The sequence below is a fragment of the Xiphophorus hellerii genome, chromosome 16 (genome assembly GCF_003331165.1).
Source record: "Xiphophorus hellerii strain 12219 chromosome 16, Xiphophorus_hellerii-4.1, whole genome shotgun sequence".
Taxonomy (NCBI): Eukaryota; Metazoa; Chordata; class Actinopteri; order Cyprinodontiformes; family Poeciliidae; genus Xiphophorus; species Xiphophorus hellerii.
The window spans coordinates 8824327-8850676 of NC_045687.1; the positions used below are offsets into that span (position 1 = coordinate 8824327).

General features: G+C 36.6%; 2 protein-coding genes across 2 annotated transcripts in view; one reads left to right on the plus strand and one right to left on the minus strand.

The window, feature by feature from the left end:
- Nucleotides 1-244: 244 nt before the first annotated feature.
- On the minus strand, nt 245-16913 carry usp31 (ubiquitin specific peptidase 31). The gene is made up of 16 exons (XM_032587121.1): nt 15779-16913; nt 14628-14762; nt 14231-14325; nt 14060-14152; nt 12934-13069; nt 12576-12723; nt 12289-12469; nt 12093-12204; nt 11853-11947; nt 11056-11133; nt 10158-10287; nt 9637-9756; nt 8601-8826; nt 8333-8491; nt 8044-8196; nt 245-7027 (listed from the first exon to the last, which is right to left on the minus strand). Exons 1-16 carry the CDS (start codon nt 16301-16303, stop codon nt 5544-5546), a joined length of 3870 nt encoding a protein of 1289 aa, XP_032443012.1. The 5' UTR covers nt 16304-16913; the 3' UTR covers nt 245-5543.
- Nucleotides 16914-20937: 4024 nt separating this feature from the next.
- baiap3 (BAI1 associated protein 3) overlaps nt 20938-26350 on the plus strand; it is a 41484-nt gene continuing 36071 nt past the window's right edge. The window contains exon 1 of the mRNA XM_032587124.1: nt 20938-21175. The gene's annotated coding sequence lies outside the window, so the exon portion shown is untranslated. The remainder of the gene's footprint in view (nt 21176-26350) is intronic.

Consider the following 26350-nt stretch of genomic DNA (forward strand, 5'->3'; position numbering starts at 1 on the left):
ATGTACTTCATGCCAGTAAAGTAGATTTAGTGACATGAGAGACAAACACTGGTTAAAGTAGCAAAGTGTAACCTCAATAAAATGTAATACATTGAGACAGCTGTTGTCTTCAGCAGTAATGTTAACTAATCAACAATATCCTACCTACAGTAACATAAGTGGCTAGTTTGCTTGACAAAAGCGCCACCTGGTGGGGGAACATAGTGTAGTTACAAAAACATTTTAAAAAGAAGTCCAAACACTCAACATTTTAATGAGAAGTTTAATTTTGTACTTGCATGGAAGTATGTACACACTTGTCCATTTGGATGAAACAAATATAAAAGTGCACATGACAGAAAAAACAAAATTAAAAAATAAATTAAATTCAAAAGACTTATGAGTTCAAAACAACTAAATAACCAAACAGTTTAACAAAAAAAATGTACAGGCATATTGTGGAATAGAGGCTGTAATGTATAACAAGAATCAGAAAATGCAGCTGTCGATGTGATAAAAAGGAATAAACTATTCTCAAACTTAAAAAGTAAACAACATTTGCAACACATTTAATTTTACAAAACAGCTTGTGGATTATATAAAAATGTAAAAAAAACAAAACATTTTGTGTATCCAGAATGATTTTCTAGCTTAACAAAAAAAATGACACTCGAGACATTTCATTACACAGCTTTCTAAATTCTGCATCATCCAAAGATACATAACTATTACATGTGACTGCTTAAGGCTAGCGATCAGTTTTAGTACATTTGTAGTGCTTACATTTGAAAAATGCCTCGAAAATCCATTTCAAAGCACTGCAAGCCTTTTAAACTTCGAAGCTCTACTTGAGGGAATATATTTGAAGTGCCACAGAACCTGCAGAAATGAAGTGTGTAACTCAAATGTAAAATGCAGCTACCTTAGTTTCAAGGTTCAATGCAGCTTCAGTTTAGCAGCAAAATGCATATCTGAACATGTAACATGCTATTTTATCTTAATAGAGGGAGATGTTTGCTCCTGCAGCATGGCTGGCTAAATATTCAATTAACAAAAGTTCACAAGCCATAAAAAAAGAGTCATCTGTAAAACTGCCTTTTTAAAAATTTGAATGAATAAAAAAATAAAATCAGCATGACCGAAATGACTGTCTGATAAATACGAAACTAAAAAAAATAATGTCATATTTATGTACTGTATTACAAAACTAAATTTACTATTTCTATTTATTGCATGTAGCTACATTAATATTTTTTATTATATGTATTCAAGACTGACCACACCTTGGATGCAGCTGAGAAAATGGCAACAGGGGTTCACACACTTTTTTCCCCCCACTGAAGTAAAGTAATGAGAGGCTTTCACAATATACAGTCATAGATAATGAGTCGACATAGTAACCACATATAGATTTTCGCATCCATAGTATTATCTCTGCTGGTGTACAACGATAAATGTGAAACAACAATGACAAAAAACCCACCAAACTAGTGGGAGCACCCATAAAGATTAGAGAATGTCAACATGGAAGAAATTAGATGACTCGAAACACTTTACAGCAAAATGAAATATTCTGTGTTGTATAGTTCTGAAATATCGTAAAGGTGTGCAAATAAAGCAATGGGATATACCAGCCATGCATTGCAATCTATGTTACACAGCTGCACTCTTGCATAGTTGATTTAAAATACATGCATTAGTGTTTTCATGCAATACTGCATTCATTAATCATTCTAGTCTGTACAATGACAAGTTTACAGGAAACAGCAAAGGAAAAAAAAGACATGCACTGCAGTGCAGAACAATAGACAAAGAAGATTCATGTGAAGATTGTGATTCAGCTTTAATGTTTTCAACTGGAATAAGAATTGGTTAATTATTTGATTGTGCACATTTTTATAATTTTTTTATCTCACATAATCCAGCATCTGGATATTAAAATTATAAGAAGTAAATCCCAAATTGTATTTGTTTGCTTTAGTACAATTTTTATCTCTCTTGAACATTTGGAAGCAGCTTTGATACATAAATTTAAAAATCGAAACAGCCATTCAACTCAAATATAGAAATTACCCACTGAGTGATATATTTCAGGTGTTTATTTTTGTTACCTAGGTGATTCTGGATTACAGCTCATGGAAACCATAAATTCAGTTTCTCAAAAAATATAAATATCACATAGGACCATTAAATTGAGTTTTTACTACAGGTGCATTGTCTTATTAGGGATAACTGCTTTACAACAGTCGCTGTCTATTTCTATTTCATGCATCAGCCACAAAAAATTCCTGTTAAGGAAGCTGCCTGTTCACACAGTGCTTTATCTCATACCAAAAGAAAGTGGAGTGGAAGAAAAAAAGTGTGGTAGTAAATATGGCAGAATCAAGAAAGGTAACTGTAGATTTGAGAGGACTGTGAATCAAAAGGTCATTGATTTGTTGTGGGGTGAATCACAATGTGTGGCGTGCAGCTAGCACTGGAGCATAAATAGTCATCGCACACATCTGCAGCCAGAAAATTAGAAAATTAAGGTCTGAGATTGCAGCAAAAGAGTGCAGTATGTCAATTTCCTGAGAAACTGAATTTTGACTTTATTAACTGTAAGCCTTATTTAATTAACAGTTCTTTTTAAACTGAATTACAGAAATAATTTTAATCTTTCAGTAACATTCCAATTTATTAAGTTGCATCTCAGGTGAAAACCTGACTATTTCCAAAGAGTTAGCTGCCTGATGTTTAATACTAAACTATAAGTCCTAACCAGTCAGATCTCTAAGTATTGCATGTTTAAAGAAACTGTCAGAAATGTAGTGGTGATACAAACAGATGAGAAACAGTGGAACATGCCACCTGTCTTTATAGGGTCCCAGAAACTCTAGAATGTTTTAGGAAGATGATGTGCCCAAAAGAGATGATTTATATTTACATATTCTTAATAAAGTATTAACATTTTCTGTTTTTTATCAGATTGTCTAACAGCAACCTTCAACCCTAATAGAAAATATAAAAAAGCTTTGTAAGTAAAAGGACACCACACCGCTTTATGGCTACATGAACTTGGACATGGCTGGAAACACAAACATGAAGGATGGAATGAGCCATTTCTGAAATGTATACCAGCAGTTACTGACTTTACAGAAAGACAAAGCAAAATGAATCAAAAAAATTGACTCCTCTGATTCGAATGCCATGCACATGTTCCTGATAGATTAGGTAAATAGAGCAGCTACAGCAACACCACATTATCTAAACATGCTGCCTTTTATTTTTATGGTCTGTGACAGAAATGAGCAGGCATCAACCGAGGATGATGTCATATCCAAATGTATGACTGTACTTTTCAGTATTGGAGAAACACGTTAAAGAAACGTACCTACCGGAAGTAAAACATAGTTAAAAATGTGTTTGTTGTGTTTTAATGGTCACAAAGTAGGTGTGTCTAGTTTTTAGATTCAAGCCTATTTCCTTTGTTTTATGAAACATTATTACTGATAAATTCTGTCTATCACATGAACAATGTATTTGATTCAATAATTTTATTTGCCAGTTTAGATGCAGAATTCTACACTTTCCAACCTGATCTTGGTGCATCATGCAACAGTTCTTTTAAAACTTAAGATTGATAAATACCGATTCAGGGTTAGAGAGACTTTTAATAGACCGATATAGCCAAGTATGTAACGTTTTGACAGACACATTTCATACAGACCATTTAAATAAGGCAGTCAGGTTCAATAAGGTGGCATTTTCTCAAACAACCCGAGAACCATTGTAAACTTGACAAATGCTACAGAAACTGTCTCCTGCATATCTAAAATAGAAATAAAAATATTTGAGATTTAAATTCTGATCCTTTACAGACATTTAAATCTTTGAAAACAAAGTCTCTGCTGGTATCTGATGTGTGAATATTGCCAGTAGAGGTGGCAGTTTAACAATGACCAAGCTACAGTTACAATCGAAAATAAACCCGGCAAGCCGGACGACAAGCACCGAACTTACACATTGATTTGTTTCATGTTTTTTTTTTTTAAAGTAAAACTGTCTTGCACTGTCTGGTAGATCAGATCAGAAAGTTCAGCATTCATGTCCACACATTGACAACTACTCCCAGACAACATCTGTTGAGTTATTTAGCTAAGTAAATGGCTCTTTACCAATAATGTGATTCAGGCTTCAGAAGACAAAATGTTGCTAAAGATAATATCTTGAATGAGGTACCAAAGGTTATGATACAAACACCAAAAGCTCTGTAGCTCTGTAACTCGTTAAAATTGTGGTTATAGTTCTTAACGTCATTATTTAAAAAAAAAAAACTGTCAGTGCTACTGAAGCAGTGGTCTGTTACAGCACCAGGTGCATTAAATGAAATATTTCTTATGGTAGGATGACCCCTGCAACATTGAGATGAATGTACCCTTTTACCATTTTAAGTCTAAGGCTCCTTACTCTACTTTACAATACACCCTATAATATTTAACCAACTATTATATAATAATTTTCCTATGTTTTTATCTATACAAAGTGCTATTGAACAACATTCCTATAGGTGACACTTACAGTAAAAGACTATTTTGCCAAAAGGCAATATTTTGTTCCATGTGCAGCATTGAAAGGCGCTTAAGATCATTTCTTATCTTGCTCATAGAGGGGGAAAACAGATACAATTTATGTTATGTCTACAGTTTTATAGATAAATCAATATATATGTATAAACTTTAATTTTAAAGGGTTTTCCTTTCAAAAAATCAAATTTTTTCTTTTTTTACATAAGGACCTAAATACATTTTTACTTAAAAAAAAAAAACTTTTATCAAAACAGTACTCTATAAAAAAAAAAAAAAAAAGTTTCAAAATTTTGCAAAACCTCTTTTAGAGAGTAATTTTGAATATTTCCATTTTTGGTCTAGAGCCAACATTCACTTTAATCTTTTTAATATTCAAAATAAAGACTCATTTGCTGTTGCTCCTATGCATCAATGCCAAAAGCTTTCAAAAATGTTAGTGTATCTTTAGAAGTAAATATGGCATGCATTTTCCTCCACTGCTTCCAATTTAAAAACTTAGGATTTATATTAATAAATGTGTAGACAGCATGAAGAGAGGTGAGAAAAGCAGAGGCTCACAGCAATTCACAAAAAATAAAATTTTTAAAGAATTATTTCAGAATGAAACTCTTAAAACGTTCTTTCTGAACTATGAAATACCTGGGAACTGGTACCATAGGCTAATTTTGATGTCATGGTTTTGTTTTCTTTGCCACTGACTTTTGAATATTTACAGAAGACATTCATAACATAAGCATCAAAGGCTGGAAAAATACTGTTAGCATGTCAGGCAAGTGCCATGAACTCTTATATGCAGATGATAGAATGCTTTTACTTTAATAAAAAAACAAAAAAGAAATATCTTAAACAGGGAAATTTCAAAGCCAAAGACTTTAGGGCTGACGTACAAAACCATAACACCAAAAAGTGTGTCTCAAATACATCTGATGCTAACTGAAACCCAGGCACAACGTAAATAGCTGCATTGTTCTATTTCTCATTACTACTACCGATGTATCACTGAGGCCTCTGTGTTGTTCGTGCAGGAGATTGCATGCTTGATGACAGCTTTCGAGAAGATGCCATCTTTTCTAGAGGTTTCTTCCCATCTGTACGAGACTTGCTACTTACATCGGATGAGGAAGACTTGGACTTTCCTAGTAGAGTACGACTAAGAGAGCTGGGGGGCTTGGAAGACTCCTGCTTGTCTGAGTTTGACTCGCCTCCCAGAGTTTCTTTAGACGTTTTCAAGGACCCAGCTTCTCCAGTCTTTTGACCATCACCGTCTACCTCCTTAGCTTGTCCGTTCTGCTTGCATGTCCTCTCTGAAGCCTTTTTGGTAAGCAATGCGCTTTTTCCTAAATCGGCCGACCGGCGACTTTCTCTCTGTCGGAGGGCACTCTTGAAGAAAGACAAGCCTTTCTCCTCTGATTTGCTACTCCGTTGCAAGTCTCTGGTGGATACACTTGGTGAGCGCAGGCTAGTGACTGAAGAACTGCTGCTGGAACTCCTTACAGACCTCCTCTCAAGCCGACTACTGTCCCCATTCTTGGGAAGTGAACTACGGGACACACAGCTGCTCCGATGGCTGTCAACGAGGGGGCTGGTGTGCATAGAATCTCTGCTGTAACTCCTTTCCATCAGTCGTTTCCGGCAGCTCGTTGAGCCCTTCTCAGTAATGCTTGAGTTCTTCTTCGCAGTTGGAGAGGGAGAAGCTGAAGACTGAGGTGTGGAGCAGAGGGAAGGTTTACGTTGTGGAGTCGCCTCAGGAGTTTTATTTGATTCCTTCGTTTTAGAGGGCGTTCCACTGGGTGTCAAGGTGCTTTTCTTCGTGTTTACAGTCTTCTCCTTCGTGCTGCTCAGCTTCTTGCCTTTTGCCGGTGAACTGGAAGACGCATCGGAGGCTGGGTTCTTATTAATTGAGCAAAGACGTTTTTTGGAGGTTTTCTCCAACTCTGTTTTGCTGGAGCTCTTGATGGAGCCTGTGCTTTCGGACTTCAGGGTAAATCCTCCAATGCTACTTTTTCTTTTTTGCTCTTTGGAGGGGGTTGCTTGAGTGGGTTGTATGTTTTGGTCTATAGCTGTGATCTCATTGTTGTTTTCAGTTGTGTCATTTTTGTTGCTCTTCTTTTCCACTGGGGTGGGAGCCCTGCAGTACATCATGTCTACAAACCTTTTATTGCTGTCTTCACCGAAGTTGCTTTCCATCATAGACAACGGAGTCCTGCTGCCAAAGTACCGTTCATGTCGACTGTAGCTGCCAAAACAGGACGTGGATACCTTATCGTCGCCTGCCTCTCCTATCCTCTCCAGAGGAGGAGAACACCGAGAGTCTAAGGAGAAGCGTGAGGGTGAGTTGGATCTCATCTGGAGCTTGGCAGAGAGAGACCAAGACGGCTTCATTCCACTGTCACTGAAGGCCAAAGGGCTGGCAATAGATGACCTGGAGGACAAGCTCTGTCGTTGGATGCTTCTCACAAATGGGCGGACAGAAAATCCTCCTAAAAACAGCAAAGGTTTTAGAGATTCTTTTATTAAGCTAAAAAGATTTTTGTTTTTCCTTAAACTAAATGAGTGAACATCAAACAGGGGTGGACGATATGGACTTAGAATTTTATCACAATATTTTGTGGTACTATTGTGATAATAAAAATCATGATGAAAAACTATGTATCATGTCTTTATTAAGTAACTGTAAGGCTTAACAATGACAGCGTGACAAACACAAATACTATTCTTGAAAGATTTTCCCATTTTAAATTGGCTTCTTCGATAAGAAATGTAATTTACGTCAACAAACTATGCAAAGTCACTACGTTTAATTAGATTTTGAAATTTACTATTATTTGTGAAACAGTGGAAAAAATAGTAAAAATAACATTCCTGATAATGTCAGTATTGTTTTTGTTTACATCATTAATGGAAATTTATCAAGACAACAATAAATCAAAAGGTTTATTATGATAAGAAATTTTCATAAGTGATAAACAATACAGTAAATGCCCACTTGTAATATCAGAATAATATGTGGTTTACAAAAGTAGGACATGATAATAATGTGTATTTTATTAAATTGAGGCAATCTAGTAATAACGGACATGAAAACAGGTTTTGCAACTCATAAAAATTGTGGTTGCCAACTGAATCAATAAACTGACATGGACATAAATCATAACAGACATTTATTTATCATATATATTGCAGAGAGGCACAGAATTACTGAATTTGTTCCTATCAACCATGTAACGTCTAAAAAACGTTACGTGGTACATACAGAAACGTCTAAGTAATATTTCATTAGAAAATTTTTTTGGGGGGGAGAGTTTGTAGCAGCTTGATTACAAGAAAAGAAAAAAAATTATAGTTTTTATTTAGCCTTATTTAATTTCTGGTTGTAGGCTTCTTTAGCTTTGTGATTCACTCAACATTAATATGGGAAGGTACAGTCAGATGAATGTGGTTGAAATGACTATTTCCCATGCAATTTCAAACACTATAAATGAAGGTCTATCCTCACCATCATCCTCATTACGTTCTGCAGGAAACTCCACTGACTCAGCCAGTGAAGCAAGCGAGGTACGTCTGGATGAAGCTCCAGAGGCCAAACTGGCAGGCCTGCTTCCAGGTAACCTATTGATCCAATGGTCGCACAGTGATGAGCTAGTGGAGCCTGTGTGACAGACAAAGGGGGATTCAACCACAGATCAAAACTCAAGCTCCAGTACAAAGAGAGTTCTCAAGCAATTTTGTCGAAACATGATCATTGGGTTAAGTTTGCATAAAAACAGTATAGAAAGGATGCTGACCAGCAACAGAGCTGTTGGCAGACCAAGAGGGAATTGCGGTTCTTCTCTGATAAAACAGTATGTAGGCCGTTTGCTGACACACAGCATCATCAGAAATTGGCGTCACCTCACTGTCATCGAAGCAGTACCACTGACCATCAACAGAGTTTTTGCAGTAAGCTGAGAACACAGAACAAGAATAAAACAGATTCAAATTAACAATCAAACCCATTCATTCAGATCTTGAAACATGAACATTGTTTAAAAATGCTTCAACTATGCGCTTCACCAGTGTAGTGTCCTCCATGCATATTGCCATGATGGTTGCAAACAGCATAAAGGTCATAAAGGTAGTCATCAGGGTTCCTTCCAAGGCCGTAGGACCGTCTCCATGGCGACCAGTGAGACGGTAAACTCCAGCTGCTCTGGCTTCTCTTGACCACATGTGGTGCCATGTCCATCCCCATCAGTGGGAACCTCACCATGTTCTGCATCTTCACCCTCCGGTCTCCTTCCTGAATTCAAAAACCGATCGCGATCCAGAAGCAGGTTAGATTGAAAAGCTTTTTTTGTTTTTTTTCAGAAATCTATTTTCAAAAGTGTGACTTGTGTAATATAGGGATTAACTAAACACAGTGATGTATTTCAAACATTTATTTCTGTTAAATTTTGTTTTTTCACAAAATTTTATCACCATAGGACCAATAAAAACCTTATTACATAAAGTTAGCCTAAAAAATATGTCAATTTTTTGACATATTTTGGACTCAAATTTGGACAAATTGGACACATTTTGCACTCAAATTTGGTTGTGCTGCATGAATTACTGCATCAGTGCTTATCTGCATTGTTGGTTCTGGTGTTTCTCATCATCTTCTTGGACTGTCCTTCATACATTCTCAAACAGGTTATGTGATTTACTACAACACTTTTTCCTTCCACTCAGCTTATGCATAATAACCACTTATATGCTTCAACAACCAACTTCCGCAGCAATGATTTTTCATGGCTTATGGTCCCCTAACGGAGGGTCTCAATGACTGAAAACTTCTGACAAATCAGCAGTCTTGTCTATACTTGAGTAGACGATAGAAAACCTTTAGATAAACCAAATCCTTTTTTATAGATTTTTTGAAACATTTTAATTTTCTGGGATACTCAATTTTTAGTTTGAACTACCTGCAAGCAATCAAGATCACCATGAATAAATTTAATTAATTACTGAAATAAATTATGTTTTTAAATAATTTTCAAATTTATTAGGATGTGATTATATGCTTAAAAACTGTTTTAAGTTTATTTAGTAATCACTTAAGCTCAAATACCTGTCGAAATCTCTTGAGATGCAGTATAAGCACATCCGGCAGCGTCCACAAGCTGAGCTTTATCCGGCCCTGCTGCAGCTGCTTGCAGTGGGGACAGCGCCAGGCATCGTCTGGAGCCAGCTAAAACACACACACACACACCCACACACGCACGCACGCAGTCCAAAAAGAAGAACAAGTTTCAACCACATTGCTTTTAAAATAAGCTCCACACAGGATGAGGCCCACATTTCCACCCTTTTCTCTACTTTCCACGAGAGCAGTTCAAGGCAAGTTAAACCACAATGGAGGCATTTGACTAAGCTTAGGATTTTTAGTCTATATGAAACATAGCATTAGCAGTTACATGCCGTTAAACTGTTAGAACAGAATAGCTTTTGGGTGTTTGGAGAAATTTTTAAACTGCAAAACAAAAACAAAAGTCGGGATTTTTTCAAACTGCTATTGCCAAGGCAAATTTAGGTTATATTCTTTTCATGGGAAACTACTGAGTGAAAGCATATTTGTCTGCTGGTTGGTACCTGCTCCTCTTTAGTGTAGAGCTGAAAGCACTGAGCGAGGGTGCAGGCCTGGGGCTGATGATGCTGCTGCCTGTGCAGATAGACGCTCTCAGCATCTGGAATATACTCCTCCTCAGTGTGGCCGAACAGACTGCAGAAAACAGAAAACGTATGATCAAAATGAGCCCTTGATTTCTTCAAATACCTTCTGTTTTTGTTGATATTATTATGAGAGTATATTTTGATACTGTATTGCAGGTTAACACCAATAAATGTGACAGTAATCAGTTTGAGTTTATCACTTCCTCAAAATGACCAAATAAACACAACTCAGAGGACTCTTCTAGAACAAAATTTAACGGCTGTCCACAAAAGAATCCTGATCCACATAAATGTAAAAAATAGTGACTGAGTAAAAAAAGAAGAGGCATGTGCACTAATGAACCAGGATAGTTTGGCTGGCATGACATAAAAAAGATGATTCATCTGATTGGGTAGGAGGAACTTCATCATTGGTGATTGGTTAAAAGAAAGCTTTTTCAACTGCAGAACATCAGTTCTAAGAAAAATCTGGTTTATATTTTCAAAATCAGACAATTGTGAAAGGCAGTACCAAAGTAGAAACTTTCAAGAGCTCAAAGGAGACTGAATCTGATTTGAGGTTATTTTGAAAGCAAAAACATTGTCAGAAATTCTGATCAAAGTTGTCAGATTAGGTCTCCATGACTTTTATAAATTGTTGTTGACCTGCAAAATATTCTGCACTACAAGAGATGTTATTCACTGACCGAAGGTTTTCGATTTAAATAATACAATCTTTTTAACATTTCTAAATAGTGTGCTGCATTACAGGATCTTTCTTTTTATGGCGTTTAGCACTCAGCATTAACTTTGTTAATTCAACTGTGTTTTAACTCACTAGTCCTTGGTTTCCTTGTCCCACTCGACCACAATCTTCACATGTGGAGGTCCCCCTTGTCCACAGGACTTGTACGCTCTGCAATTAAAAAAAAAGGTCAGTGGCATTTTTTTTTTTTACAATTCAGACTCCTGTTTCACCCATTTTGTCCTCTGACTCGTTCCTGTAAAAACCATATTGTGCTTAACTGCTAAAATCATGTCGTTTTATTTTTAGTTGTCCTTCAGAATTTTCAATTAGAGATAAATAGACATAAAAGTGTCTAATTTCAACTTTAAACTTATTCAAATGCAAACATTTAATTGCTACAGCTACATACTAATAATAAAATATTATTAATATTTTTGTTATGGGAAGTCAGTGTTAAGAACTGTTTGAACCAAATGTCCTTTTATTCATTATATGTCACTTAAACATCAAATGGTGTAACAACAACAATATATAAAGGATTACTACAGTGACAAGCTTTACTGGTTCATTAAAACAAGCTAAACTAGAATCTCAACACTCAAATTCCTCTTTCAACATAACTTAACCCAATACGTAAAAGCAATAAAACTAAGGGAGAACATGAGTAGAAGCAAATCTAGAGAAGATTGGTGTATTCTATATATCTCAATTTTCATATTTGCTATAATTGTTTTTTGGAAGGCGTATGTCTATGACCGAATGAACTACAAGAAGATACATCCTGGAGAATCCAAATCAGGCTTAATTTATATATGAAACTAACGCTTGATGTCACAGGTTCAATCTATAAAAGTTTAGGAAACATGACATTAACTATATGAACTGACCTTTCAACCGTTGGGTGACACAGTGGTCTCTCATCTTGAGGAAGGAGGTAGGTAATACCAACAACGCCAACCACCCGAAGACTGAAAGGTCCAACCTAAACAATAAAGTAATAGATGTTCTACTTTCTTTATATTGCTCTTTGTGATCTCACTGCTGTAAAAAAAAGAGTCAATTCACAGACAAAATATTTAAATTAGATTACACACAACGTAACAGGCAGAAATTTAAAATCTCCCTACCTGAATGTAGACCCCAGGCCTCAAAAGATGTCGCATTTTCTCCAGGATCTCTTTTTGTAGAGCATCCCAAGTCACAGTGCGCTCCATGTACAGTACAAAAGGCAGGCCAAATCTAATAAAACATATTATATAGCTGTGATTAACTAGGAAGACACTTGGCCAAAATTACAAGCGCTGACATATTTCATAGCAGTACCTTTTTGCCTGGTGGCCAGTGCACGCTCTGTTACACACCAGGAGAATAACCTTTTCTGGCCCTACGTTTTTATTTGGAGATCCAGTTACAGGAGTCACTGCTCCCTGCATGAAGGATGGAGTCCTGCTGATTTCTGTCCCGTACTTTAAATTGTTATGATTTAGATTTGCCAGAAGGCTTCCTGTGACAAAATAAAGGCACGCTGATGTTTCTGTTTCTGCATTGTTTATTATAAGCAGGAAAAAAAAACACTATGAACCCATTTTTGAAAATTGTTTCCAGCTTACCTCTTTTTGTGCGTAGGTTTTCTAATTTGAAGGTCTCTGGTGTCTCAAAGGCAAAGATGGAATCGCTCTCTTGGATGATATCAAGATCATCGTCATCGTCGCAAAATGAGCGATGGAAGCCATCGTAATACATTTCAGTCAGAACAAACTGCGGGAAAGTAAAAGGAAAGCCGACATAATGCTTCTGCTGACAGCTACCGTCAATTTCAACTCATGCTTCAGGGAAAACTAGTTAAATTTATGAATTACTATCTGACTGGAAGGTAGAACAGGTTCGACAAACACTGACTGAGCCGACACCTTGTGCCTGTAACAAAGCCTTTCAGTGTCAGACCCTGAACAGAGACAGGAATAGCACCTGGTCCATTGGGATCTTGGTTTCACGTGACACAGCGTCTCTGAGGCGATAGACAGTACTTTTGAGAGGAACAGCAACTCCAATCCTTATGCAGTGAGAGTACTTCCCCTGGTAGACCACAGTCACATACAAGGGTCTGATGAAAGAAAAACAAAGTAAAAAATATTGTTTTATGTATATTGATTTGCAAATTACCAGTTCATTTAAGCCCGCTGTTAAGTAAAAAGAAAAGTTTGACACATCAGTAAATTTAAAATGAAGTATCACATAGAGACTGACATTCTGACACAATAAATTAGTAGTTTGTCCTTTACTTATGCGGCAACCACATCATTTCTGAATTATTCCAACAGAATAATCAAAGTTTATTTTAATAACTGCACATTCAAGAGAAGATGTTTGATACGCTCAACAGTAATATCTGGGTTTCATTTCTAGTCAACAAGATTTTTGATCCTTGCAAGGCCAAGTCCTTCAACACGTTCTCATTTTCTCTATTTTTAAGAAGGTCAAATTTGTTCTCATTTAAACATTTTTACTTCTTCACTTCTACCAAGGACAAGAATCTGCAATTTAGAACAAGTGGGAAAAAAACAGTAAACTCATCCATCCTGTACTACCAAAGAGAAAAGATGCACTGCTTACAGGTTAAACTTGCTGATCTACAGTACAACATAACAACATGCTTCACCTACAGTAGTTTTTGTTTTTCTTCTTCTCTCTCCTCCCTCTCCGCTCACACGTAATTGTCTTTGTTTTAAAACTGGAGCACATGCTCCTTCTCAACCCGTTTGATGCTCCTGCACCTTTAGCCTGACAGCCCTCCTGTCAAAACAGGTTTCCTTCCTTCCCTTCACCGCCACACACACTCCAACTTCCACTATTGTCACACCCTTGTAAGCTTCTTAAAACACATACACCTGCATGAACAAACACTGTGTTTGACCTAAAGTCAAAAGTGCTTTAGAGACTGCATGCAGTGTATTTAGGTGTGCGTAGTTTCAAAGAAGAAAACACAACCATGTTAAGAGGTAATAGTTAGGAACATGTAGGGACCCGTAAGCATATCTCTGGAAACTGATTCCTCCCTGTTGATCCACAGCCAGAGCTTTAAAGAGGAACTCACCGTGTGTGTGGCAGAGGGATTGGTAAGGAGATGCAGAGGAAGGGGTCAAAGGTGTTGCTCTGCTTTTGGCAATGCGGGCAAGTAAGAGAAGACCTGTGAGGGAAAAAATAAATAAATCTCTTAATGTGATCAACAGATAGTGTTAGCAGACTCTAAATCAATTAAGCCTACCTATACTGAGCCTGGAACAGCTCCTGCACAAACGACCCAGCAGAGAGAGGAGGAGAGGGCCCCTCTATGCTCTGGTCATCTTCTTCAATGGGAGGCTAATGAGATGAGATGATTTATTAACCTGACTGACTGGTCATAATTACACTCGTCAGTGAGGTGCATATGATGCCTTGAGATGCAATTTATATTCCTAAATTCAAGTGGAAGCACAAGGTCAGGCGAGTCTAATTTGATCCAACTACAATTTAAGTTAATGAGAAAAATTAAATAAGAAACAATGTAATAAAAAAATATATAATCTGATGGCTCAGAGATCAAGAGTAAAGTCTCAGATTTCTCACTTAAATTACAGGCCCATCCTGCAACTTATTATCCTTCTAATAACTTCACAATTCACCTTAATAGCAGGCCTGGTGTTTGGGTTGACAGTGTTGAGATCTTCATGTACTCTGTCCAGCAACCACAGCAGAAACTCTTGAGCATCGTGCTGAGCATTCCCTTTAAACTGTGTGGCATTTTTTGACACAGCATTCTGCAGCAAAGGACAAAATCCAACAATACAAAAAACTGACAAAAACTTTAAAACATTCATTTGAATGTGTCTAACTTTGACCGTCTAACTATTATATAGTTCATTTTAGCAGATTAATTCACAACAAATGACATCTTGGGAAACTTAACAATAGAAACAGATAAATGCATACACAGAGATATATAATCAAATCAATCCAACATACAATCATGCATACGCACTGAAATTTTAATACTCAGAATAAATCGATTTTATCTACGTCGCATTTCTAGGGTTTCTTTCAGCCTTATTTTAGATAAGCATAAGGGCTACACAATATGTTGTAAATATTTCCTCATCTTAAAATTAACACGTGCAGTAATAACATAGCAAATGCTGGCTAAGAAGGTAAAATTTCCTGACAAATAAACCCTAAGTGTTTGGAATTAATAATTTAGATGCTGATAATTAGTGCAGCATTAACCAACCAATCAGACATTACACATTTTCTGCCATCAGCTCTGACAGGTGATCATTTGGTGAAATAATAAACTGGATTTTCTTCCCATTATTTATCCAAAGGATAAAGCTAAAAACGACCACAATTTTCAATAGCATCAACTTTAATTCACATTTTCTAGATTAATAAAAATTCCTCAAACGTTAGAGACATTTTTATTGAATTGAAATGACTAACCCATTTGAAAAAACCCATTATCTTTAAAGACTGATTATTTTTTCTAAGTAATTAGAATCAACAGATAAGACTCCCAAAGAAAATTGGCACACAGTATTGGCCCAAAAAAAGCCTGATCAGTGCATCTGATCAGTGCATCTGATCAGTGCAACTGATCAGTGCATCTGATCAGTGCATCTCTACCCAACAATATATTCTGCCTGTTTGATGAGGCCTCAGTTTAGCAGATATCCACATCTAAATCAGTGCCAAGATGCTAGAGGTGACATAGAATTGGAAATACTCTAATATGAGAAATCAACATTAATGTCCATTTATACTGTGTTGTTTTGGTTCTTACCTTGAAGTCCCTGCTATGCTGAGGTGTGTACTCAAACGTCCACAAAGCCCGCACCAGTCCGGACAGCTGCTCAGTCACTTCTCCTTTGCCTAGAGGACATTTCTTCTGCAGATGGACGCCGTTTGTTTTCGGCTTTTCCTCCTCTAACTCCTCGCCTTTGTAGTGCTCCAAAACGAGGTACTCGGCGAAGAGTTCCGTGTTACTCAGGCACTGCAGGATTGCATTCATGAAGCAGGTATTACCGTGGTTCTTCAGACCTGACACTCCGGGAACTCGCTCTCCGGACAGGAACCCACCAAAGTCCCCATCCTCCATGGGAACATCTTTACTCCCGGATTTGAACGCGGAGAATCCTCCATCATCCTTGTCATCATCGGTTTGTACTTCAGATCCAAAGTGTGATAAGGCTGTCAGCGTCCGGAGGACTTTGCTCATAAAGCTGCCCACGGAGCGCACAGAGCCTCGCCTGAACAGCTTCTTGCTGAAGCTCGACTTTTTGTCCTTGGTTGCGGCTTTGCAGGACATGATTTCCCTTTTGCCTTCTGACAGACGGGCTGTGCTGAACCAGGGTCAGCTCACTGGCTGCCTGCTGCTACATCTCAAACCAGCTAGTATTGGGACAACTCCGAGTCTGTTAGCTAACCTTAACCGTTGATACACGGGACATTTTGCCTGAGATGCGTCTCAGTAAAACTCGCACAACAGTTAATTACTTTTTTATATATATAAAAACAACTGTAAAGGACTGCGATAATTAATAGAATAATATCCAAATATTAGCCCGGCTATTACGGAATGGTGCAACTTGGAATGGAATTACCTTGTTTTTGCGGCTTTCTGCCCTGCAGCAATGAATCAGTTATGCTGAAGTATAAAATAACAGCAGCCTTAGCTAATTTAGGAAAGGCTAATGCTAGCTCCAATAACAATGCGAACACCTGAAACGGTGACAGTCTGTTTCGGTCGAGATATTTTGGTCCAGTCGGAACGGATATTCCGCCATGGCATGCAGCTAACGACGGTCAGAGTTAGACACCGTGCTGAAACTGAATTACCTCACATTTTAGGTTCATTTGGAGACACATTCGGGCCAGACTGGAAAGGCTTGATTTACTTCTTCTTCTTCATGTGAGATGCGTAAGTCACAGTTTACAACTGCTTTACAGCACCACGCACTGGACAGGAGGGAGTATTGCTGAATTGTTGTTTTGTTATGTTTTATGATTTACGTCTCATTTGACATTGTTTATAGCCAGAGCAGAGATCCATAACGTACCTAAAAATTGTGCTCAAGTAACATTAGCACTGCTTCAACATGTTTTAACTGAAGTAGAGGTAAAAACTAGCCGTCCAAAAAATTTCTAAGAGTATAAGTATTTCATGAAAATGCTATATGAGTACTAACTGATTATAAAACATGTGTTTTGACGTTTTACACTGTCACAAGATAGACAAAAACGTGAAATTCTGTGCAAATGGTGGTATTTTAAAGACTAAAATAATAAAAATGATCCAAGTAACAACAACAATAACGTTGATAATAATTATGAAAATAAAATTACAAAATATATTATTTTTAATACAATAAATTTGAAAGTCATAGATTCAAAACGTAATGTATATTAGCATTATTATATCCAAGATGATGGGATTTTAGCCAGTTATTATTATTATTATTATTATTATTAGTAGTAGTAGTAGTAGTAGTAGTAATAATAATAATAATAATAATAATAATAATAATAATAATAATAAACTATTTATTTTTCTAGCTTTAAGTCACATAAACACACATTTAGCTGTCTTGGTGCTTGCAAATCAATTTTCTATCCCCGTTCATTAAACAATAATAATATTAAAATCACCTTCTTCTGTGTCATACTGCTACGCTGAATAACATTGAGGCTTTTCACCTTCTTGATCCAATATTGCCAGTGAAGACTGAAAAAACAAAATAACTGGTGAATGCTTCTTCAGTTTTTTGTCTCCCTGAGGGGGGCGCAAGAAGCACGCAAAAACAAAAAGATGGATGAAAGTCTGTTGCACGTAAACGCATGGAATAAAAATTAAATTGTCATTGTTTAAGTTATTCATTAACAAAGATGGCATGTTCATTTTTTCTTTACCCTGGTAGTTACATTTATAGTTGCACAATTATGTTTTACATTACTGTTACAGATAATTATGTAATTGTGTTTGTTGCTTTTTTCTTCTTCACAATAATAGAAAAGTCAAATTCTCTCAACTGAACTGAGCATATGTCCTGAACTCTACCCAATGAGTTGTGTGAAATTAACCGAGAAACTTGTGAGGTTGGGCTTTATGATTTATTTCAGAATTACAGGAATCAAATTAACAGCGTAACATAATGAGGGCATGAGACTGAATTTTTCTCATGTTAAATTTGTTTGACATAGACTGACGTGATCAACATTGTTTTGTTCCGAGGTCAACACTAATGTATTCTGTTGGGGGATTATGGTGGCTACTTGAATTAATTAATGCAAACCTTTGGTTTGAAACTTCTAATAATAAGGTTGTTTTGTTAAGATGGAGATAAGAACAAAAAATAGACTTGCACATTCAAACCTAAAAGAAAACCTTAAGGATAGACGTGATGAAAATAAATAAACAAAATAATCACCTATGAGAAAATATTGATCCAATATAGCTTAACATCTGTCTGAGTGCGGGACTTAAAAAGTCACTTTTCCTTTTGCCCTGGTTATGACCAAATCCTTCACTTGTTATTTGCCGTCAACACTTCAAGTAGTTGAAACCAGCTGGGGAAGTTCTCTAATGATGTGTCCATGGAAACAAGGAACATGGTCACATGTGTCTTATCATCACTCTGCACAGGAAAAGCTCTATACTTTATCTTGGATCTTACAATAATGCCAAGACATTTCGAAGCCAAGAACAAGTCCACATTTGTGTTTTTCCTCCTTAATGTGCTTAACAAAGCCTCTGATAAAACCTTTTGGATTCTTTACTTAACACTTATCTCAGATTGAATGATTTGATTGTACAACCCTCTATATACAGGCATTTTGGAAGAGAGAGCTTAAAATTATTTATTTACCAACCCTCAACAAACTATTCAGTCATAAGCAACCTAAATATTAATTAGTACCACCTTTAAGCATGAAAGCACTCAGTGAATAAATCATTTTGGAATCCTGAACCAACTTTCATGTCCTTCGAAACCAATGAATTTTTGACAAGGAATTGAGATAAGGCTTTAAAGATTTAGGATTAATCTAATGTTTGGAGAGTTTTATTCACAAAAACAACATCTATTGTTTCCAAAGATTTCATCAGTGTTTTTCATTGAAGACAAACATTTTAAATAATTTACAAAAAGGAAAATTAATACTTCAAAACGTGCTTAATTTGACCTCTTTGATGTATGATATTCCAATAAATTCTAATTAGGCTGTAGTAGGAGATTTTACTTTGTGACTAAAAATGAATTACTCCTTTCTACACTATGTGTTGAGGCACGCCTGCACCCTCTGTGATAATGACCATGTAGGAAATCTTTTTTTAAAGAGAGGTTATAACCTGCAGGGATATGCTTGTGTGCCTATTTAAAGAATTTACTTGCATGTCCTTCTGCCATTGTAAACTAAAGAGTGAGAAAATGCCTGGTGTTATGCAGATCTAACTTGATTGTAAATATACCAGCTTTTATTGAAAATTAAGGAACAGCATGCACAAACAAGTATTATTGTGAGCGTTGAACCAGAAATAAACAAAGGAAATCATTATATTGTTTTTTTTTTTTTTAATAATTCTGATTTGAAATGTTAGCCGCATATCAGTATTTGGTTTAATTTAAAGTGATCACTTAAAGTTTGGTTTTACAGCAAGTTGTTTACTGAGTTCTTAACTCTAACCCCTGACCTTTGCTTCCAGAAGTTATCTTCTGTATATTGACAGTTATTTAAAAACACAATATTGTTTGCTGGTCTCTTAAACATTAAATAGACTTTGTGTATTTGCTATTTTGTACCTCTGTCATGCATCATCATACTACTACATTAACTTCTGGCTTTGTTTAATTTCTCATCTACTGTTCGAGCTAATTAAGTTAAAGAAAGGAAAAACCCATGAATCACGTGTTGATTGACAGCTGAACTTGCTCCCCTCTGCCTCAGAGAGGATTTTTCTCGGCGACATCCCCTCAGCAACAGTCAAATGATGCGTTCACGGACATTCTGTACACATCTACTTTAGAACTTATTCAAAACTGAACGCATATTCAGTGAATTAGAAAAAGCACATTTATTTTACAATTAAGCAAAACTTCAACTTATTTTATAAACATAAATGATGTGCTTGATTTACAATTTTCTAAAAAGAAAAAAGTAAAGTAATGTCTTTACATTTGGAAACCAAACTATTTATATCAAATTAATGTAAATTATCCCAAAGAGAAACAATGAAGTCTATTATTGCCACTGTGCTTAATTAATATTGAGTTGGTGAAAGAATACAAATTCTCTGATATACAACCTTTCATAGAAGTAGGCATGTCTAATTAAGGATACCAAGGTTTGAAAACATTGTTCTTTCAAAATGATTAAATTGTTAGTTTTTTCAGCTGTATGGTACACAGTTCTGCCCCTCCCCTACCGAAGAGAAAAAAAGGCAATTGAGCAACTAGTTTAAGTTAAATATACTTATTGTTTTTATCAATTGTTCTTACTGTCTTTGTTTATATTATGACTCAGCTCTACCGCTGTAAAGCACTTTGTAATTTCTTTCTATAAAAGGTGCTCTGCAAAAAATGTTTACTCGCTTGTTTACTAAATCAGAACAAATAACGTTATTGTAACTCAAATAACAAATGTTACATTATGTTAACTGAAGTAAAAAAAAAAATCTGAAATAGTGGTATTGTTACTCAAGCTTGTAGTACCCTGAGAATTTCATACATTTCCTCATTTCCTACAACCTGATAAAATTGAACTATAACAAGGATTATGTGCTTACACAAATTAGCATTTTTATGAATAGCTTTGGCTTCAAGATTTAAAAAAGCTCTTCCCAGACTTGACTGATGGCGGGAACACGTTTCTGGCTAAATGGTATATTTCTGACAGTAGACAGGGTCCGTGAAGTATCGCTCTACTTCCTATGGCCATATTTGGGTTGGCATCGGGGGAGCGGAGGGGTGAGCATTTCGAGAGACTAATAAGAGCTTTTGTCTGTCGTCTATCTGAGGAAAAAGACCCAAACGTTGTTTTCCCATAAGTTGACTGCGTCACGTTCACAGCAAGGAGCGACGTCCTGCTGCACTGATCAGAGCTTTGATTGTAGGAACTCTGACACACGCAACCTTTGCAAAAGAAAAAAAATATATCACTCTGGGAAAACTGTCAAGACACGCAGGTAAGATATATGTTTATATCATTTTCACTTATGAAAAAAAATATAAACATTGTTGATCAAGCTAGATTATGCACGAATTGCTTTTATGATTCCGTAATTGCGAAATATGACCGTGAACGTGCACCTGTTGATTTGAATTAAGTTCCAGATAATTTCAAATCAGTCATTCTTGAAAGAATAAAGTTCTGTTAATGTTCCAGTAACAGTAAAATAATTTAAGGGACTATGTCGAGGATAAAGATTTCTTACAAAGGAATTTGACCTGTCAGACATATTGTGTTAAGAAAAATAATTTATGTTCTATATGACTGGAATATAAGCAGAAGTTCCCTGTATGTTAAACAAGAACGTCCTACCCATTCAAACCTAATCAGCTGGTAAGGATTGACTCAACTCAAGATTGACACTTTTTTTTTTTTAAAAAAAGGGAAATTATGCCAAGATAAGAAAAAAAACTAATTAGAAAACAATAAAATATGGTAAAGTGAAGAGCTGAAGATATGGTTGCAGACTGAAGACATCCTGAGTTGACTGATGCACTCGTTTCAGAAGCAGTGCTGTGAAGAATCCTGTGGAGGTCTCTCTCACTCTCTCTTGCTATTACAGGCACAGGCACACACACTCACAGAGATCACAGCTCCAACTGTCTTACCCCAGAGACAGCCCCAGCAGTTCAGTGCTTTCAATTTACCTGTGCTGCCTGTATTGACAATAATTACATGCCCAGCTGATTAAAAGGGCAATAAAAACTATTAGGTTTCATTATTCATCAGCTGAATAAAGGACAATAGAGATTAAACTCTGCGAGCGTAATCATCACGAATATCTGTATTTTGCAGAAATCTTCTGTGTCCTTCAGCACAACTCTCAACTAATTTTCTTCAGAAGCAGACTGGTGCAGGTCATAGCCTCACTTCAGGCTGATCTGTGTGTCCTTCCTAATTAATCATTATAACTACAGAGCGAATGTGTGTTCATAACTCAAAAATCATTTCTTAAAACCACAACTTCCCTACATGTGTTGAGTCATGACAAAAACAAGTGTTATAGTAATGCAGTACAACTGGGTTGCTTTGTTCAGTCTGTAATTACAGCCTGTTGAACAGTAGTGTGACTTCATCACATTCTTCTTAATGTGGCACAGTGTCTTGTGGATTCAGATTGATGTTTTTGTGTAAACTATGGAGGTGGCTTTATTGCAGAAAAACTCAATGTCTGCTATTTTTGACTGGAGAGGTACTTTTGGAGTGTTATCAGGCTGACAAAAGAGTGTATTATTGGGGTATAATAAGCAAGACTTTGTGCCATTGTACTAGTTGAAATTTTTTGTGTGTGTGTGCAACTGTCAGTAATTTTTGCTGCTTGGCTGTTCAGCAGAGGCTTTTTACAACAGCACACAGCCGTCAATTCTTGGAATATTTTCTGGCAATCAATTCTGAAGCCAAAGTGCCTGTCATGTGTCTTAACAGCGTAAGCTGCTTGCAATAGACCAGTATTGTGCTTTTTTAGCTGGTTATGGATTATGTGTTATCCACAGGTGGTTGCAGTTAAAGATCCCAGTCATGTCTGCTCTGTTTTTACATCCCTCCATCTCTCCATTTGGAAAGCTTATTAAGGGTTCGAGGAAGACCTGACACTGAGATCCATTTAGCCTATGAGTCCCTAAGGGCCTGCCACATAATAACATTAGTGGTCATTGATAAAGCTTTTCGCTCTGTCTTAAACCTCATCAGGAAACATCAGTAGCACTACAGAATAATCTCCTCAAGGTTATGATATGATTTGAATCTGTATCCCCTCTGGCTGGTGTGCGAAACAAGGTCTTGAGAAATATTAAGGTCCTAAGTGAAAGTGTTGTTACATTCAATTACATAAGCTGTCTGCATCCTTTTTTTGTGGAGGCTCAAAGGAATGTATTAAATTATCTTCTCCCTGGTATTTATATTGATTTAAGCTATTAAGTCTCACACAAGGACATGTGTGCCTACATGAAGCTGGTGTTAATAAATGGATGTAGAGCACATTGCAATGACGATTTTTATTATTTCTGTGTTTTTAAATTTTATATGAAAGCATAAAGTAGACAGTGAATACCTTAGGTGTGTGATTTATACTGAAATATTCTCAGGAGTGCCTGGTGTGCTCATAAAAAACTCTGCACCTTTCAAATCATTTGATCTTTTTGTCTGTTGAACCAGGCATCATTAAACTTGTTATTTATGAAGTGTGCATTTGTATAAACACATTATGACATAAAGGGGTTGTTTTTTCATCCTTCACAGAATTCCATTTACCTGTATTTACCGGCTCCTTTCCCTCTACTGTTACCATAGAGACACTCTATCCCCATCAGCAAGTCGACTTTGGTTGCAGGGCTCATCGGCTCTCTTGCAGGAGTGAGTCCGGTAGGCAAGTGCCTCCCTGGTTTGACTTCGGCACCAATGTAGCGAGAAAGGCATTTACTTAGCTTTGACAGTGTTTCCCTGGAAGCCCGTGGCCCGACCAAGGCGGTACGTCGCCCCGTTTTGTCACTTTGGGTTGACGACCGAGACCGTGTGAAATCCAGCTGGGAGAAATCCACCCCTGTAATTGAAATGAGTTCACCTGGGAGACAGCTGCAGCGCCGTGCCTGGAAGCTGTCACAGTCTGTGCATGTGGAAGTGATATGAGAAGCACTGAGCAGTTATCACTCGGCCTGTGACACCATTGTTTAAAAGTTGGGAAACGTTTTCACTGCTCAGTGCTCGCAGCAAACATGCCTCAGGTATTCCAGATGCATGGCATTTAGATATGTGATGAAAAGAGCAGAGAGCTGGTAAATAGGAGTCACTCGATGGAGCATGAAACATTGAGTTGTTCACCTGCAGTGACAAAATCCACATAAATATAGCTGCAGCACAGCTTGAAGGTAGAGGTGCTTATGCTCTCATGCGAGACTTTGTTGAGTAGAAGCATGGATTTCTAACAATATTTGTCAATATTTTAAATACAATTTTTGATTTTATAATCTCAAGTAAGACTTTTAAAATAGTTTCTTATCTTTTTTCGGCAATGTATATTATCTTAGTTTGCACATTTTAGCTGGTTTCTGTGCACCATAAAGGAGTAATTGTGGAGTTGGCACAATGCAGCAACCTTTCATCCTGGCTCATTGTGCCAACAAAATATGGTTTGATGCCTCTTAAGAAGAAGCAAGCTCACCCGAGAACAAGATTTTCGTGTTTGTGGAAGCTCTTTTCAATGCTAACAGACAGCTGTTTTTGCTTTGTTGCCAGTTTTGTAATATAAAAAATATCTCTCTGATTTTCACTCTTGACATCCAATGAGAATACTTTTGTCTTGTTCTTTTTCTCCCTCTGACATTTAGTTTTGTTTGATCTCAAAATCTTGCACAGATGCTTCACTAATCTTCAGCCTGTGTTTCAAGCATTGGACAGTGTGATAACCTCCCAACAATTGAACTGTATCTTGGCATTAACATAAAACTTAAAATAAAACTGCATAACAAAATGCAATAGCTTAAGCATTCCCTGAACTGCTTGTAGACTGAAAACTGTAGTTTTAAAAGCGTTAGTTTGAGAAGAGTGATCATTCAGCATTTTTCACGACTGGAAACATTTCCTAAAAATAAAAAAAAATCTGTTTTTTCTGTAAGTATGAGAAAAAATATTGCACCCTTCTTTCAGCCAGCTCACTGGTGGTTATATATAGCCAAGGAAAGCACCAGTCTCTCCAGCATTTTTGTCTTTCATCTCATTAAAAGAACTGTAAATCATAGAAATAGTTGTAGATTTTTTTTTTTTTTGTGTTTGTGTTTGTGTTTCTCAAACTGTAACTTTTCAAAACTTTACCCTACCCTAGCCAAATTTTCCTTGGCTCAAAGCCAACCAGACACAAACTTTATGTATGATCAGAGAGGAGATGAAAAATTGAAGCAATGTTGCTTTATACCATTAAGGTCCTGGGTTTGAATCCATATGTGGGGATTTTTGTATGGAGTTTTTTGTCTTTCCCTGCTGTGTACATGGGTTTTCTCGGGCTACTCCGCACTTATGGAATATTCCACTGTCTTCCTCCCTCTAAATGTGTGCATATTTGGTTAATTGACCACTATGAATTACCAAAAAGTGTGTCTTGGTCATGGTCTCTGTTTTGCCCTGTATTGGATTGGCAACCTGGCCAGGCTGTATCCAACTCCCCATCCATTGACTGATGGACATAGGGACCAGCCTGCCCCCCATGAACCTGCAAGGATTAATCTTGAGCAGAAAATCAATGGATGGATTGATGTCTATATTGGTTCTTTGTCAGAACTATCCGCCTGTTTTGCTTGAGATCAGAAAAAGTCCAAAGTCTGCTAGTGAAATACATCATTCCTGTGTTACATCTGTTTTTTCATTGATATTTTTTCATATTTAGAACAATTATTTTTCATTATGCAGAGAAATAAAGGTGAATAAAATAGGTTGCCATAAATTCAATTTGGACCTCTGCACAAAACAAATATACAATCAGCTTCAAAATGTAGCATTCAGACAACTTGCGTAAGCTCAGAAAGCAATCGGCAGCTTTAAAAATAACTAATGTTTAGTTATTTTGTTTTGTCTTTGTGACTCATCAGCAACCCATGGGACCCTCTCTTAAGCATCTCATGCAGGGCATTTATGCTGCTTGGTTTTAAACTGTTTATGTTGAAATTCAAATTCTAAAATACTTTAATGATCCCACAGGGAAATTAAATAAATGTTAGAGAAGACAGAGCCAGCCAATGACTGAAGCTGAACTCAACTGATGAAACATGCACACCCCCACAGACACGCATACACAATAGTTGATGACATTAATTAAGTCAGGGAATCATGGCCTGGAGTGAGCAAATTATACATTGTATCTTTAATATATCAAAAAACACCTTAGCAAATAATTTTAATTTTCAGTGGACATTGTCAGACTTGGATGAGAAATATATTTATTGAAATATAAGAAATATTCAGATTTAAATCCATCTGACATTAAGATTTTGTGACCGTCAATGGGTTTGCTTTGAGCTTGACTAAAGTGACAACATGATGATATTACCAGAAATATAGTTATTTTAATAAATTATCCTCAGTTGCAGGTGTAAAATGTACAAAGTTAAAAAAATATATCTGATTTTCTTTTCCATAAATATGT